At 41.5% G+C, this 17,136-nt stretch overlaps 1 protein-coding gene across 1 annotated transcript in view; it reads left to right on the forward strand.

Annotated features, from left to right (window-relative positions):
- PIGN (phosphatidylinositol glycan anchor biosynthesis class N) overlaps positions 1 to 17,136 on the forward strand; it is an 88,087-nt gene that overhangs the window by 7,405 nt on the left and 63,546 nt on the right. Inside the window, exons 5-8 of the mRNA XM_061346254.1 lie at positions 2,574 to 2,680; positions 11,530 to 11,654; positions 12,918 to 13,048; positions 16,143 to 16,259. Coding sequence (XP_061202238.1) covers positions 2,574 to 2,680; positions 11,530 to 11,654; positions 12,918 to 13,048; positions 16,143 to 16,259 — 480 coding nt within the window. The remainder of the gene's footprint in view (positions 1 to 2,573; positions 2,681 to 11,529; positions 11,655 to 12,917; positions 13,049 to 16,142; positions 16,260 to 17,136) is intronic.

Consider the following 17,136-nt stretch of genomic DNA (forward strand, 5'->3'; position numbering starts at 1 on the left):
TACTTTGAAATGATCCGAAAATAATGTACTTAGAAAATGCCTGTTTCATTTCCACAATGCTCCTTAAAATTCTGAGTTTTACTCTAGGCTTGCCAGAATTTTGAGTTTGACAGGAACAGTTTAGTCCTGTACTGTTTTGTCATGGGCCTAGGAGTGTGATTCAGAGTATTAAATGACACACTGAAAAAGGAGCTGAGTCTGTTGCTTCTGTTAAGGAAAGATATTGCAGATAGGAAGAAGATATCTTTTGTACCCAGATTGCCATTTGTTCCACAGGCTTCTTCCTTCTTGGAAACTAAGCAGCAAGGCTAGGGTCATTGTTCAGCTGGAGTATGTTCAGTGTTCAGCTTGAAGAAGGGTATTATCAAGAGCATGCAGATAAACATGACAAACATCTGTCAGGGTTGTTCTGGACAGACAGACCTCTGGTCTCCTCTTCTAGTTCCTTGTTCCTATAGCACAGCAAGAAAAATGCAGAATTTCTCACATTTCTCACTGGTTGTGGTTGATGACAACTTTCTGGTGCCTATGCTCTGTTGGCTCAGTGCCTGACTGTCCTCATGCCTTCAGTCTTTTTTCCCCCTTGTTTGTGCCTGCAAAATTTGCTAACAGAAGTCCCCTGTTTTGTTGGTGTGGGGTTTTGTTTGTTTGTTTTCTCAGGTAGAAATTAGAAATGTGTAAGTAGTAGATGTGCTGCTTTGCCTGGCCTGCAGACTGCATGCTTTCATTTGGCTTCTTTAGTGTGGCACCTCTTAAAGACAGGCGGTCTTGGGTTTGCTGTGACAGTGCAGAAAAATAGTACAGCACTCTATCATGTACCATCAGTCATCCTGACAGTGATGGCCAAGGCTTATTTCTTTTTTTGAACTCATTTATTCACCAATTGGAAATCCTGAATTCACTTTTTAATGCCTGGGAGTATTTTATTCCTTTTTGTTTCAGACGGTGAGCACTGCAGTGAGTGTTCTGGGATATAAGCAGTAGTATCGTCTCCTGGGAGGCAGGGGGGAGGTGCACCAGAAAATCTGTGCCACTTTTCATCTTCTTGGCCTGAAATATCTGCATCCCTTGTGCTGGTTTGGACATAATCTTTGTTAAACAGCTCCCTTATACTGGGATAGTAATTCATTCACAAGCCTGGAAGCTCACAAAACTGCATTATATATTTGTGACATCCAGGAAATTGATTATGTTCTTTCTGGCCATCAAATGATTGGAGAACATTTTCCTCTCTGGGAGTTTATGTAGTCACGGTAGAAATAGCATCCCCCAGCTGTAACACCTCAGCCATTGACAGAATTATTTCATGAAACCGCACCTGAATTCTGATCTTTCCAGGACTTCAGAAGTTTACTTTCTTCTGGGTCTTCATCTCCCCTCAACTCCCACCTCACTCTCTGCTTTGCTGTCATGACTGTGAGTACAGAATGAAATTGTCTTGTCCAGATGCTGTGTTTTCACATCAGTGGCCCTCATATACATTATGCCTGAACACAGTCCAGTAGTTCTTTCTTTTATGTTTTGGGTTGATGATTTAAAGATGCAGGCTTTGAATACTGTCTTTCTGAGGCTGCCCGCTTGGCTTTTGGTACTCTGGTGCCTTCTGGAATTGATGTATAGTAACTGAGTTACATCCTGCCTGTTACCTTCTTACATGTGATATAATGTTCTCCTGTGTAAAAGACCTCACTGAAAGAACACTGTCTTGTATGATTCGTTTAAAAACCAAAGCTAAGTACATTTCCTTAACATCCCTTTTCACACCCCCAAAATACATGTGTTCAGAAAAGGCTCTTAATCATAAAACCGTAGAGTGGTTTGGGGTGGAAAGGACATCTGTTTCCAAACCCCTTCCATGGGCAGGGACGCGTCACACTAAAGTATGTCACCCAAGGCTCTGTCCAGCCTGGCCTTGATCACTGCCAGGGATACAGCATTTACCACTTCCTTGGGCAGCCTGTTCCAGTGCCTCACCACCCTGACAGCAAAGAACTTCTTCCTTATATCCAACCTCAACTTCCACTGTTTAAGTTTTAACCCATTACTCCTTGTCCTATCACTACAGTCCCTAATGAATAGTCCCTTCCCAGCATCCTTATAGGCCCCCTTCAGATACTGGAAGGCTGCTATGAGGTCTCCACACAGCCTTCTCCAGGCTGAACAGTCCCAACTTTCTCAGCCTGTCTTCATACGGGAGGTACTCATGTTAGAACTTTCTCAGTGATATTTCTTGTTTTGAAACTAAATTATGTTTAATTTGCTTTATCTGGGATTTGTTCTACTCCTATATGCTTTTCCATGCTGTATTTCATCTTCTGGGCATACTGGATAACATTGTTTCTCATTCCTCTGAGATGCTGATAGGCTAATGAATTCAAATAGTATCCAGACCTCAAAACCCCGTAAATTACGGTAAAGTTTCTAAAATAAAAGGAAATCTTCTTTGACTTTCCTCAGGATTCTAATTTGGGTTAGGTTTCTAATCCTATGCATTAATATTCATGTATTTTTTGATTATGAGAAGAGGAAAAAAACTTTCTCTGTGTGTTATTCCAGCTATATTGTTTTTGCAGGTGCTACTGGAGATCACGTTTATACATTTTGTTACACAGCAGAAAGTGAAGATTTTGGAGCACAAGATGCAGCCGAGCTAGACATTTGGGTTTTTGATCATGTTAAGGTGAGCAGAGAATCTTTCTGTGCTACCTGTGTATAAAAAGTAGACATGGATATTAACTTCCTCATAGAACATGCTAACTTAATTAAACTTGAAAATAAAAATTTTTGAAAGACCTGTCACTTGTGGTCATAAGTAAAAATTGCTCAAATCGACTGTCATGACTATTGTCATGGAAGTTTAGAGGAAGTATCTGTCATTCAATGATAGTAAAAACCCTAACACTAATAAAAGTACCCTTTAAAAACATTCTTGGCTTTTCTTGTCTTACATTTAATCTGAACCCCATCTTAGAGTACAACAGACTATTTAGGATCTTGAATGTGATTAGTTAAGGATTTTGTAACAATTATTATGGCATTGCAGAAGGGGTAAGTTCATTATGAGAAGGTAATGGACAATATTATTGACTTAATTATTGTCAGGCTTCTTCCCACTGTAATTATACAGTGTGGCTTGTTCTGATGCATGCGGCTGGCACCTGATTATCTACTGTAGTTCATGCTATGCTGTGGCTGCCAGAGGAGTCAGGGTTAGTTTGCGGGGAGAGGCAGCATAGGCCCTGAAGTAGTGTAACTTGTTGAGGTGGTGAACTGCTCAGCTGACTTGGGTCAGTGCTGTTTCATGACTGTTGTTTTCTGTGATGCTGTTACTGTAAGCATTAATAGCCCAAGGCACATAGAATCATCAGATGGTTAGGATTGGAAAGGACCTAAGGATCATATAGCTCCAGCTCCCCTGCCATGTGCAGGAATGCCTCACAGTAGACCATGTTGCCCAAGTCTCTGTCCAACCTGGCCTTGAACACTTCCAGGGATGGGGCATTCACTGCTTTCCTGGGCAACCCATTCCAGTGCCTCACCAGCCTCACAGTAAAGAACTTCTTCCTTATATCTAATTTGAACTTCCCCTGTTTAAGTTTAACCCCTTTACTCCTTGTCCTATCACTACAGTCCCTGATTTCATTAATTCCTATATTCATGTTATTCCATGTCCATGAATTCATATATTCAGGTTATTCCATGCTACCTCACTTGTCCTGGATTATGAAATGCTGATCATAGAATCATAGAATGATTTGGGTTGGAAGAGACCTTAAGATCATCTAATTCCAGCACCCCTGCCACAGGCAGGGACACCTTCCACTACACCAGGTTGCTCCAAGCCCTATCCAACCTGTTCTTGAACACTGCCAGGGGTGGGGCAGCCACAACTTCTTTGAGCAACCTGTTCCAGGGCCTCACCACACTCATAGTAAAGAATTTAGTCCTAATACCTGATCTATATCTACCTTCTTTCAACTTAAAGTCATTCCCCTTCGTCTCATCAATACATGCTCTTGTAAAAAGTCTCTCTTCAGATTTCTTGTACACCCCTTTTGGTACTGGAAGGGATAGTGGGTATTAGTGTATAAATATACCTGTATCAGTGGAACAATTAGGAGAGTTACTTTTTGGATGTCATAACAATGTTAAGGGAGTTTAAGGCTTAATAAAACTTCTCCCATAAAATCTCTGAGCTGTATGCATTAACATTAGCTAACCAGCATAAATCAAAGCAAAGCAAAATTAAACCAAGTAAATCAGTAAACCAAATCAGCATCTATATTATGAAGCCAAGGCTGGGTCTTTAAACAGTGATGCAGAATAGAAAAGTTCATTATAGTTTGCTAATTTCAAAGGAAGTGATTTTCTGAGTTTACAGTGAAAAGGTATTTTTTCTAACTGCCATGAATGTGCACTTGTGCCAGGTTGTGTGATGTAAGGCGTATGAATAATACAGATCAAATTAGGCTGTCACACTTGAATAGCTGTTGTCTTAAAGTTGTACCCTGCTGCACAGGTATGTGAGGGTGGTACTTCATTTTGCTTCAAAACATCTTTTTAAGCTATAATGATATGTTTAATATTTTTGTCATTAGTGATGACTTTTTCTTTGGAACCAGCACCATTAATTTAAAGGCTAACTTTAAAGACTTATTTTGCCCATCTAACTTTCACACTGTGAATGGATAGGACTTGATTGACTTTTGTAAAACACCCATTCCATTAATCATTTCTTCAATTACACATCAGTGATTGCTTCAGAAGTGTGAAACTCAAAGCTGACTAAAACTGAGGTCACTCTGCTTTTATAACCCGAGCAGCTGTCAGCTATGGTGGTGGGATTATATGTAAGTAACAGTGACAGTTTGCTGAGATCTAAATTCCACTTTGCTTACTTCTTTTTTTTTCCCCTCTCTCTTTTGAATTTTATCTCAAATATTTAACAACATCTTATTTAACTCTGCGTTGGGCAAGGTCATCCCTGGATTTCTGCCTCTTTAGGAACTAAATGATGCTTATGCGTACTCCCTCTCTATTGTGTAGTCAGCAGATCCTGAGCATCATGAGGGCCACTTGTGGCTTCCTCTGCCCTAAGAAAGATGGGGAGAATATGGGGAATGGATAACTAACGTTTGAGCTACTAGTAATGGCACCCTGAAATTACTTGTTCATTTAAGTAGTGCCAACTAATGATAACACCGTTGGTCAGGAAATGTGAAAGTCGGGCTACTTTCATTTGTATGGATCAGAAGCAGACTGCTTCAATCATGAGTGGAGGATAAAATGTATGATACTTGATAGTTCCTGTCACATCCACTTGTGGTATAAGGTGATCCTAGCCCTTTCTTGGGACAGAAAAAATTGAGTAAGACTAGGCTTTTTATCTGCAGCTATGTTAAAACTCAGACATTTTAATGTGCGGTAATAGCCTGGGAGTGGCTTAGAGATCCAGATAGGTATAGAGTTGATTGATTGCAGGTTTTTTTCTGTTTGTTTTTTGTTTGGTTGAGTGGGTTTCTTAGAAGCTTTCAGAACAATTAGGGAACTGATTGTAATTTAGTGCGATGTAGCTCAATGATTCTCAGTTAAATAACCTTTACGTCGATCGTGTTTGAATCTGTAGTAAAGAAAAATTAGGCAGCAAAGTACTGGAAGTCTAGGTTAACTGACAGGGAGAAAAGTGGTCTTTTTAATGCATTTCTGATTTTTATAAGTATTTTGTGGAAAACAGTTTTGTAAGATTGAATTCTCTTTTTCGGATAAAATGAATAAAATTGCAGGAACTCAATTCCTGCAACTCATGGAGATGAGCCCAATAATGGTCTAACCACAATTTATTATGACCACAGGTGGGATATGCTTGAGCTATTCAGCTGATGTCTTTTAAATGGGCATGTAGGTGCAGATGGCAAACACTTATTTTTCCTTGTTATTTTTTTCTTTTCTCATTTTTGAGCATACTAGTTCATTCTTCCTTTGGCTCTTTTCTGCCAGACCAAGCCTTCTGACTCTCATCTTGTTCAGGGTAGGGGCTGGAGTCCAGAACTGAATTATGTTAAACTTCGAAGATTTGCAGGCAGTCCGTGGCCTTCTGTTGATTTCTGTCAGTGTATTTCGGTACAAATAGCTCTGTTGTAACTAGCAGTGCAATGGTTGAATGTTTTATTTATGTGTAGGAGTTCTGTGCTTGAGCATGCTCAGCTGACATAAACCTGGCATATATATGTTGATCCTGCCTTTGTACATTTATTTTACACCTAAACACTGGCATAACTAAACTCTTGCATCAGCACAGATCAGTGTGCGCAGCTTTAATCAACCAATTTAAGTTGTTCTAGTTTTATGTATGAAGAAGCTTTGTGGGAAGAGGTTTGATCTCTTTCTCCCTGTACGTCCATGTGGTCAACAAGAGTTTATCAGCTGTGTTAAATGATTATGCTTCCATGGAGTGCTCTGTGGAGAAACAAAACAGTCCCCAACATCTATGGAGTCCGTATTTTTTTCAGAGATCAGTAAATCATGTATTTGCTAGGCCTTCTAGGTATGTTTTTTTTCTTCTTTGCTTTCTCCATCTAGGGAGGGGAGATAATACTAAAAGATTTCCTGTAGTTGTTACCAAACTTCTCTTGTAATATTTTAACTAGTATTGCATTGTAACTGACTTTACATTTTGTTGTGAATGAAAACTTATCACTGATCTACTAAATTGTGTATCAGTTGTATCCAGGGAATTATTTGATTTTAGTTCCCAGAAAATTGTAGAAAGGTTGCCAGAATTGTAGAAAAAGAAGGTTGGAAGAAAACTGTAGTGGTCATTGAGTCCAACTTCCTGCATGAAGGAGGTGCAGTTAGAGCAGGCTAATCGGGCCTGGAATTTCCCACATTTCAAATTGCATTTCCCCTTGTCCCATCACTAAGGCCTTCTGAGCAATCTGTCTCAATCTTTTCTTTACCCAGTAGGCTATTCTACAACAGAAATTAAATCGCTCCTTATCTGCCTTTTCTTAAGACTCAGAAAACTGAGTTCTCTCAGCCTCTTGTTCTTTACTTCCATCCCTGAAACTTCATGGTGGCATTTGGCTTAAATATATGAAGGAAGTAGTATTACTGAATGGAGCAAATAAAAGGGAAACAAAACAATTGAGACAGAAAGATACAGTTAACATGTAATGGTGACTCGGAAACTGGTGCTGAGTGGTGATAGGTCTCGTGTTTTGAGAATAGGGAGTACCAAAAAGAAGAGGCTTTTAGCAGGCTACAAGGTGATAAGAGAATAGTGCTTGATAAACAGTTCAGCAACTTCCAGAGCAAGGTGGTTTTTTGCCCCTACTGCTTGGTCTCCTGCTTACCAATTTAACACCTTTAGCAGTCTAAGGTAACTCCTTGTGGTGAACTTCCTATTTCCTTTTTTTTCCAAAAAACTATAAAAAAAAAAAAGTTCTGTGGGGTAAAGTTTGGTATTTGTTCTGGGAAAAGATGCCTCATCTTAGGTGACACTCCTTATGTTGTCTCATTCTTAATTACCCAGAGATTGGGCAAGGTCTTCTGGCTGCTGCTACTGCTGCTCTGGCTTACAAGATGGCTGGGGGAGTGGGGTGGTTTGGTATGTCCTAGATACTTTTCTGGTGGGAGAGGAGAAGATCAGGCATTGTCTTCCTTGCAGGTTTCTTTTGCTTAATCATTCTCTGATAGAAAAATACCTGTCTTCCAATGTTGATCTGCATTTTAGGATTTAATTTGGGAGTTTTCCTGTTTGACTGTTTTGATATATTGTTTCCTGGCTCTACCAGCGTTTTCCATAGACTCTTGTATGAAATTCAAAAACACGTTCCTTTATGCTAGTATACTGAAAGGTTCTCTGGTGTTCTTTGAGCTAAAACCCTGCCTAACTTTGTTTCCTTGGGCAATGCTGTTACTAAGGAGATCATTTTGGAATAGCTGTCTGCCTGCATTTTGCATTGCGGCAATATGGTCTAACACAGAATAGCCATGTCAAGACTCATTCAATCTGAGGGGGAAATCCCCCATGGCATCTGACTCAGGGATGCTTATGTAGGACATGTGCATGGCAGATGTATGTTCTGTAGTTCATATATTTGCAAAGCATGTCTTGTTTTATTCAGTTTTAATTTCGTTTCTGCAAACAAGCTATAGCATGGTATCTCAGTCCCACAGAACCTGCTTCCAAAGCAAGTATTTGAGACCTTTGCTTCTAACGCAAGTATTTTAGACCTTTGCTTCCAGATTGAAATTGATAAATCATTGCAAGTTAAAGCCATAAGTGATGCTCAGGAATGGTTCATCACTGTGATTATACAGGAGGCAAAGAAGAGATAATATTCAGTTATCTGGTATTTCTCAGGAAACTCAAACAAATCAAAACAAAACAACAAAACACAAAAAAAAAAACCCCAAATAAACAAACAAAGAAAAAACCCCAAACCAAAAAACCAGACCACAAAAAAAAAAAAAAAAAGGCAAAACAAAACACCCCCAAAGCCCAAACCAACCCCTCCCCAAGAAAACTTGAGGGAGCCTCAAGGCCTCGACAGGACCTGCCCAGGAGCCGGCAGCTCAGCTGACGCGAGCAGCTGACTCACAGGGGGCGGAGCCAGGAGGGGCGGCACCAGCCCTGATTGGTTAAAAACCTGCCACAGGGAGCGTGAGCGACCAGGAGCTCGGAGAACAGAGCGGGTCGAGGCAGTTCGTGCGGGCAGTTCGAGTGGGATGGTGAGCACTCGCCGTATGACCAGGGTCCGGTCTGGGAGCTCTGCTCTGGCTGCCCCGGCGGTGGCCACAGTAGGCACCCAGACAGAGCCAATGAGAGGGGAGGCCGCAGCGCACAGCTCGGAGTGCAGAGAGTGCCTGCACTGCTCTGGTGAGGAAAAGGTAAGCAATGGGCAGGGCTGCACTCGGTGCTCCCTGGTGGAGGTCCTCCTGCTGCCGGTGGCTGAGCTGCAGGAAGCTATTAGTAGGCTACAAGATGTCAGGGTAGCTGAGAGAAAACAGGAATGCTTGCTCCCTGCCCAAACTGTGCAGAGTCCTCAAGCTTCCCCCGTAGCTCATGGAGGAAAGAAGGAGGTTGTTAGCTCTCGAAGCTGGGAATTGGTGGCAAAAAAAAAAACAACAAAAAAAAGAGGAAAAGGACAATTAAAAGCAAGGGGCTTCCTCCTGAACCTGTTGCCCCCACACAGAACCGCTTTGCTGTCCTGCAGGGGGCTCATGAGGAAACGCACTTGCGCCAAAAACAGCCTGGTGATGCACTAGTGAAGATTTCTACTGGTGCTGTCAGGAAAAAGCAGCGAGTCGTAGTGGTAGGGGATTCTACTTTGAAAGTGACAGAAGCACTCATCTGTTGGCCTGACCCGGTCTCAAGGGAGGTGTGTTGCCTACCAGGGGCACAGTTCAGGGATGTGGCAGAGAGGCTGCCTGATCTGGTAAGCCCCACGGACTATTACCCACTTCTGGTGATACATGTGGGTGCTAGGGATATAGACAGTAGTAGCCTGGGGAACATAAAGAAGGACTACAGAGCCCTGGGAGAGGTGGTTAAGGGCTCTGGAGCTCAGATATTAGCTACACAAGATTTGGAGAAGGCTGAGGTTCTGAATGACTTCTTTGCCTCGGTCTTCTCTAGCAAAGGCTCTGACTGCACCACCCAAGTCTTGGAAGGCAGACGCAGGGACTGTGAGAATGGAGACCTTGGGCCCACTGTAGGAGAGGAATTGGTTCGAGACCATCTTAAAAATCTGAACGTGCACAAGTCCATGGGTCCTGATGAAATCCATCCGCAGGTCCTGAAGGAGCTGGCAAATGAAGTTGCTAAGCCGCTGGCCATCATATTTGAAAAATCATGGCAGTCAGGTGAAGTTCCCAACGACTGGAAAAAGGGAAATATAACCCCCATTTTCAAGAAGGGGAAAATGGATGACCCGGGGAATTACAGACCAGTCAGTCTCACCTCTGTGCCTGGCAAAATCTTGGAGCAGATTCTCCTGGAAGGCATGCTAAGGCACATGAAAAACAACAAGGTGCTTGGTGACAGCCAGCATGGCTTCACTAAGGGGAAATCCTGCCTGACCAATTTGGTGGCCTTCTATGATGGGGCTACAGAACTGATGGACAGGGGTAAAGCAGTTGATGTCATCTACCTGGACTTGTGTAAAGCGTTCGACACTGTCCCACACGACATTCTTGTCTCTAAAGTGGAGAGACATCAATTTGATGGATGGACCACTCAGTGGATAAAGGACTGGCTGGATGGCCGCACACAAAGAGTTGTGGTCAGTGTCTCAATGTCTGTCTGGAGATCAGTTACGAGTGGTGTCCCTCAGGGATCGGTGTTGGGACTGGTCTTGTTTAACATCTTCGTCGCTGACATGGACAGTGGGATTGAGTGCGCCCTCAGCAAGTTTGCCGACGACACCAAGCTGTGTGGTTCAGTTGATACGCTGGAGGGAAGGAATGCCATCCAGAGGGACCTTGACATACTTGTGAGGTGGGCTGATGCCAACCTCATGAAGTTTAACCATGCCAAGTGCAAGGTCCTACACCTGGGTCGGAGCAATCCCAGGCACAGCTACAGGTTGGGCAGAGAAGAGATTTAGAGCAGCCCTGCAGGGAAGGAATTGTGGGTGCTGATCAATGAGAAAATGAACATGAGCTGGCTTCAATGTGCACTTGCAGCCCAGAAAGCCAACCGTATCCTGGGCTGCATCAAAAGGAGCGTGACCAGCAGGTTGAAGGAGGTGATCCTGCCCCTTTATTCTGCTCTCATGAGACCTCACTTGGAGTATTGTGTGCAGTTCTGGTGTCCTCAACATAAAAAGGACATGGATCTGTTGGAACAAGTCCAGAGGAGGGCCACAAGAATGATCAGGGGACTGGAGCACCTCCCATATGAAGACAGGCTGAGAAAGTTGGGGCTGTTCAGCCTGGAGAAGAGAAGGCTGCGTGGAGACCTCATAGCAGCCTTCCAGTATCTGAAGGGGGCATATAGGGATGCTGGGGATGGACTCATCATTAGGGACTATAGTGACAGGACAAGGGGTAATGGGTGAAAACTTAAACAGGGGAAGTTTAGATTGGATATAAGGAGGAAATTCTTTCCTGTTAGGGTGATGAGGCACTGGAATCGGTTGTCCAGGGAGGTTGTGAATGCTCCATCCCTGGCAGTGTTCAAGGCCAGGTTGGACAGAGCCTTGGGTGATATGGTTTAGAGCGAGGTGTCCCTGCCCATGGCAGGGGGTTGGAACTTGATGATCTTAAGGTCCTTTCCAACCCTAACTATTCTATTATTCTATGAACAAAATCTTGAGGAGGGTTGTCTTAGGTAAGCTGAAACTTTGACTATACTGATGGTAGACATCCTCCAAGAAGTAAACTGGGAAGTAATTCTTCTCTTTTGTAACTCTAACAGCTACTAGTATTTTGATATGAAAACAACTGTGGTTTAGTTTTAATGGGCTGTCTTTCATCTTTTTCTGTTGTGCTCAGATTAATATCTTAATGGTTTATTCTATACAGAGCTTCTTTAATTCTTCTAGAAGTAATCAAACATTGTTCTCTGTGCTGAATGAAGAGAAGGTGATTCTGTTCCTACATTTGCTAGGCATAGACACGAATGGACATGCTCATCGACCAAACTCAAGGTAACTGAGGGATTAAACATATCTTGCTTACTAGCTTTAAATGCATACGGTAACTTTTTTAAAAGTGCTATTAATTAATCAAGCCTGAAACAAGGCTTGTAGTCTTGAGGGTTTCTACAATAGGTTGTATGTGTCACTGTGATTACTTTACAGTCTGAATTGTCTGGGGTTTGGGTTGGTTTTTTTGTTTTGTTTTAAGGTCTTCTCTGTAGAAATGGCAGATTTTTGCTATATACAGTGTTCCTGGTTATACTTCTGTACTCTAATATGATTTTTAGCAGTTTGTCTTATAGTCAACACATAATATAAAGGATATGTAGGAAATTGCTGTTTTAAATGTAAAATGGACGCAGTTCTTGGATTCCCCATGGCTGAAATGATATGGTTGAATATATAGACTACAGTAACTTCAAGAATAATGGCTGCAAAATCCAGCATTATGTTTTAGCTTTCCTTAGGACACTTGAACAGAGAGAAGAGTTTAGATTAACACTACTCATCACCAATTCATTTTAAACTGTGTTATCTGAGAACTTTCTTTTTATTTCCTCACATGCTTTGAATGTAGGATATTATGTCTTGACCCTTGCATACTTTCAGAATCCTTGCTCTGATTTTCTGCATCATTACGACATTTATACTTCCTGAATGAATCTTTTTGTTAGGATTTTTTAAAGATAGAGTTTTAAAACTGACTTTAGCAACAGCAACAAATAGAAAAGTAGTTGGCTGGAAGTTAACCATGGTCACTTTTCTCAAAATATATGACTCTCTGGCTTAGACTTTATTAACTAAACTCTGGGGCCTGTGCTGATCTGTGAATCTTCCTAAAACAGTCCCTGCATGGTGAGATCTCTGCTATTTAGTTACTAGCCTAAGGTAATTTTTTAAACTTGCAATTTAAGCTGTTAGAGTTTTCCAGAATTCCTTGGTTCTGATGTTCTCCTTAACTTGCCTGATAGCTGTGGGTGATTGCATTATTGTCTTCAATCAAAGACAGGTCACATTTGAAATACAAATAAACTTCTTTTAAGATGGTAATCTCAGGAACCTTCAAACTGTGCTGTGACAATTTAGTATCTTTAATAAGTCTTAGAGGAGGAGAGATTTGTACATCTAGGAAGCCTTTTGTAAGCTTGGAGTTCTGTAGAGGATAAAGCTGTCTATAATCAAAGGACTGGACATTCTGACTATGAGAAACTTGCTTTATACCAAGTGTGAGAGCCATCTTGAATCTAACAACATTTTTTCTTATTTTTCTAGGGAATACAAGGAGAATATTAAAGAAGTTGATGAGGGTGTAAAAGAAATTGTTTCGATGATTGACAATTTCTATGGAAATGATGGAAGAACTGCGTTTATTTTAACTTCTGACCATGGAATGACAGATTGGGGTGAGTCTTTTCAAATGCTGAGTCAGATGAGTTTACGGGTGAGCGTCTTGAGTGTGATTAGAACTCTGTTCCATTAGAAGCTTTGTTGCCCCTGTTTTGAGTTGAATCACCTTAATCACCTGGAAAAGATGGCAGATGTGTCCAGAAGCTGGTGAAAAAGTTGGGGAGAAGGGGGCCCTGTTGATCTTCCCTGATTTCTATTCCGTTACAGTAAATATAACTTGTTTTCTGTGGTGTGGAAAGAAAAGGTGACAGGGCATGCCTATGGAGGATATTTATTTATTTAATTATTATCTGCTTATTTGCAAAATGGTTTGTTTTGAGTATTATTTACGGGTGAGCTGGCTGCCACTTGCAATACATTTTAATTCTTTCAAGTAACAGTTTCATAATTTTTTTATAAAAAGAAGTGTGTATATGCATATTTTTAGACTATATATGATCATAGCAACCTCAGGAGCTCAAACTACCTACTCAAAGCAGGATTAGCTTTGGGATCAGACACAGTTGCTTGAGCTTAATCCAGCAAGGTCTTCAAAACCTGAAAGAATGAAGCCTATGCAATCCATTCGGGCAGCCTGCTCTGCTACTTAGTTGCCCTTATGGAGGGGAAAATGTTTTCTTTATCTGCAGTCTTGAACCTCCTTTGTTCTTATGCCTATTCTCTCTTGTCCTCCCACCAATGTGCTGCAGTGAGACTCTTGCCTCCATCCTCTCAGACCCCCTTGAAGTGGGGTACAGGCAGGATGCTGTTATGTCCTCCCCAAAGCCATTTCTTCAGGCTGAACAAATCTCAATCCCTCAGCCTCTCCTCACAGGGCAAGTGCTTCTCGGACCAGTTTGGGGACTCCCCACTAAGATCATTCTAGATGGCTGATGTCTTTCTTGTACTGAAGGTGCCCAAGACTGGATCCAGTGTCTAAAGGCTGTCTCACAGGTAGAGGAGGATAATCCCTTTCCTGGACCATGCTGCTGTTAACACAGCCCAGGGTGCTGTTGGCTTTCCTTGCTGTCAGAGTATGCTCCTGCGGTTTTCTCATTATGCACTGGATTCTTTGAAGGAGGAATAAAAGGTGATAGGAGTAACTCTTCAGGCTTTGAGAACTGCTGGGCTGTCATAGTTTTCTGTCATCTCTTTCTATCTTGAAGAAAAAGTTTGATCTGCTGGAAGTGTTAATAACTTTAATGTTGACTTTAGTCAATCCAAGATCAAATGATGCTCAGGCCTATAGCCAGTGGTCTGAAGGCTAGTTCAGTAGCTTTTGATCTGAGCTTGTAAGTATCAGCAACTGCTGCACACTTTCAGCCATTGTCTGCAGAATGGGATGTGCACCAATTTTAAAACAAATATTAGAAGGGTAGGGAGGACCTATTAAGGAAGAGAGCATGTTCTGAACTTGACATAATCAAAGAAACTGGTTATTGGCAAAGACTGGTAAAATCACTTGCTTTCTCAGCCTGACTCTGTGATATTGCTTTAAGCTGATCTCAGATGGAACTGTTGACTGAGATAGATGGTCCTGCAACCACTCTCACCTTGGCCACTTGTTCCTGCTACCATCCTGGCACAAGTACTCCTTCATGTTACACTGGAACAGAGAACAGAAGAACTGAGCAACAGCAGTCTTTCCCTCCCTTTCACTTGAAAATGTGTGTTTGGAGTGTGCTGAGGGGTGGAACAGGGAACTAACCCAGCTGAAAATCAGGGGTTTGGCCCTTATAATTCAGATAAGGATAAAACCTGTTTTATAATAGGGGGAGGGTGTATACAGCTTCCTCTCTCAGTTATATCTGCCTTAAAGTATCGGTGGAGGCAGAGTCTCAGTAAAATTCTGATGGAGTTGGTGACTTGGCTAAAAAGAAAGATAGCCAAAAATTCCACTTCTGCAACAGAAATAAATAACTGATGCCTGAAAGACAGAGGAAGCATGGTCTCAAACTGTTCTTTTCCCAAGCTCTGTGAAGAAGAGGTCGTTGCTGCTTTTGAACCCAGAGTGTGCCTTCCATGGGATTTCTGAACACTGGAAATCTTATTCCCAGACCTGAGTGTTCTTAAGCATAGGTCTGTTTAAAGAATGCAAAGCTGGCTCAGCAGCTCTGCCATAACGATTGCTGTTCAGCCTCAGTGCTATTACCAATTTCATATCCAATTCTGTTTTGTAAAGAAAAAACCAAAAAGGCAGATGTTATTATCTGTCCTTCAGATTTATTAAGAATATATATACACGCAGAGAGGGAATAGTGTGCTTCTATGCAAATACAAGGAAAATGGATAATCTTGTAGACCATGCAGTGAACAACACAGAGTTTGTATAACAGTGTAATTCCTTTTGATTCTGGGTTATCTCACTGCTGTGGTACCTCATCCACTGAGTTCAATGACCGCTGTTTCTTTCAAGCTTGTGTGACTTCTGCTTCAGTGCACCTGCTGTTGAGATGCTACAGTTCTAAAGCTCCCCCTTTTTGGCAGATGATAGGTTAATTGTAATCTGGAGGGAATTAATTTCCCTGGGGAAGGAAGTAATGTTTTATCAATTTTTAAGGAGTGTGCTACCAGGCTTTAAAACCTGAAAAATGAAATTATATTGCTGGGGAAGAGATGATAGGTGCAATGCATGTCGCGTCCTAGTTTTGAAATGAAAGTCTAATCCTTATCTGGGGAGCAGAGATCAGTTCCGTATGATACTTTTGGCATGTGCCTTATTGTACTCAAATGAACCATTCCTGGTTTCCATGGGATGCTCAGGATAAACACATGCATATGTTTTGAGCAGGTAACTCTGCTATGCCTTGAGTTTTTCAGTTACTTTGGCTTTAGTTTCTGTATGTTAACAGTGGGGCTTTTTATACACAAATATATACCTTTATGGGCTTGACTTGAGTACTACCAATTTCCTAACTTGGAGATTGAATTTAGCCTCTTTTGTTAGTAGCAGAAAAATAAGCTATGAAGCTGGGATAGGTTGTCTGTAATAGGATTTTAGTATGTATACAGTAACAACAATTTAGTGTATGTGTGCGTATGTGTAGATTTTGTTTGGGTTTACACCATGTATCTTAAAGTTTACACTCTTTTTTGTTTGGTGTATCTTAGGAACCCATGGAGCTGGTCATCCCTCAGAAACTTTAACACCACTGATTGTTTGGGGTGCTGGGGTGAATTATCCACAGAGAGTCACATCCCAAAAATTTGAAGACAATTTTTTGAAAGGTAGGTAAAATATAAAACTCAAGTGCAAAATTTTGGTGGAAAGGGAGGTGTTTCATCATTATGCCTGTTGAACTTCACTAATGTAATGGAACATTGTAATGTTCCATTACAATAGACATGACTTGGTTTGTGGGCTGTAGGAAGAAAAGGTGATGGGGCATGCCTATGGAGGAAACTGCAAAATTGGGTAGATGTCAGAGTCAGGGTTTTTTTCTAATCATGGAATTGGAGGCTTTCTCTTTTTGGGTGCAGAGGTACAAGAGGCTCTTATTCATGCTCTTAAAACTTAGTTCCAGAGGAAACTTAATTCTTAGGAAGACTCTCAGAGATTAAAAGCTATTTGTACAGAAACTTGTTAAGCTGACATGCCTGAAGACTCTTTTCTAGCTTCAGAGTACAACCCTGGGGACTTTGAGGACTGTTTTGTCTTACTTGCATCCTTGTGGCTGTTGTGGAATGTAAGCAGTCTTTCTTAATGAAAAACTGTGACTCTTTACTGTTATTTTCCCCCTTTTGTAATTTTATTTTCACAAAGTTAATATGTGAAAGAAAAATGCTTAAAAGAGGTCTCTTGAAAGGCTCTTTGCTTTTCCTGCTCCATATGAATGCAGCGGAGACTGTGTGTAGGAGAGGAGAGTGTTTTCAAGACTGCTTCATCACTGATGTATGCAGGTGTCCAACTTTTATTTGCAAATGCACATACCAGTGGTCAAGTTCTTGTGTCTATTGACAATCCTTCCTAATTTCTGAGTTAAAAGCTCATGGAAACAGCAGAATATTTCCAATGCTGACAAACTTCACTTGTTCAGTTCAAGCAGGCTGTAGGCAGCTCAATGGGTTGTCTCTCTTCTTATTATTGCCTTCAAGAGTTAATACC

Source organism: Neopsephotus bourkii, unplaced genomic scaffold, assembly GCF_033783945.1.
Source record: "Neopsephotus bourkii isolate Nb327-2 ecotype Australia unplaced genomic scaffold, CSIRO-AGI_Nbou_v1 NB_272, whole genome shotgun sequence".
Taxonomy (NCBI): Eukaryota; Metazoa; Chordata; class Aves; order Psittaciformes; family Psittacidae; genus Neopsephotus; species Neopsephotus bourkii.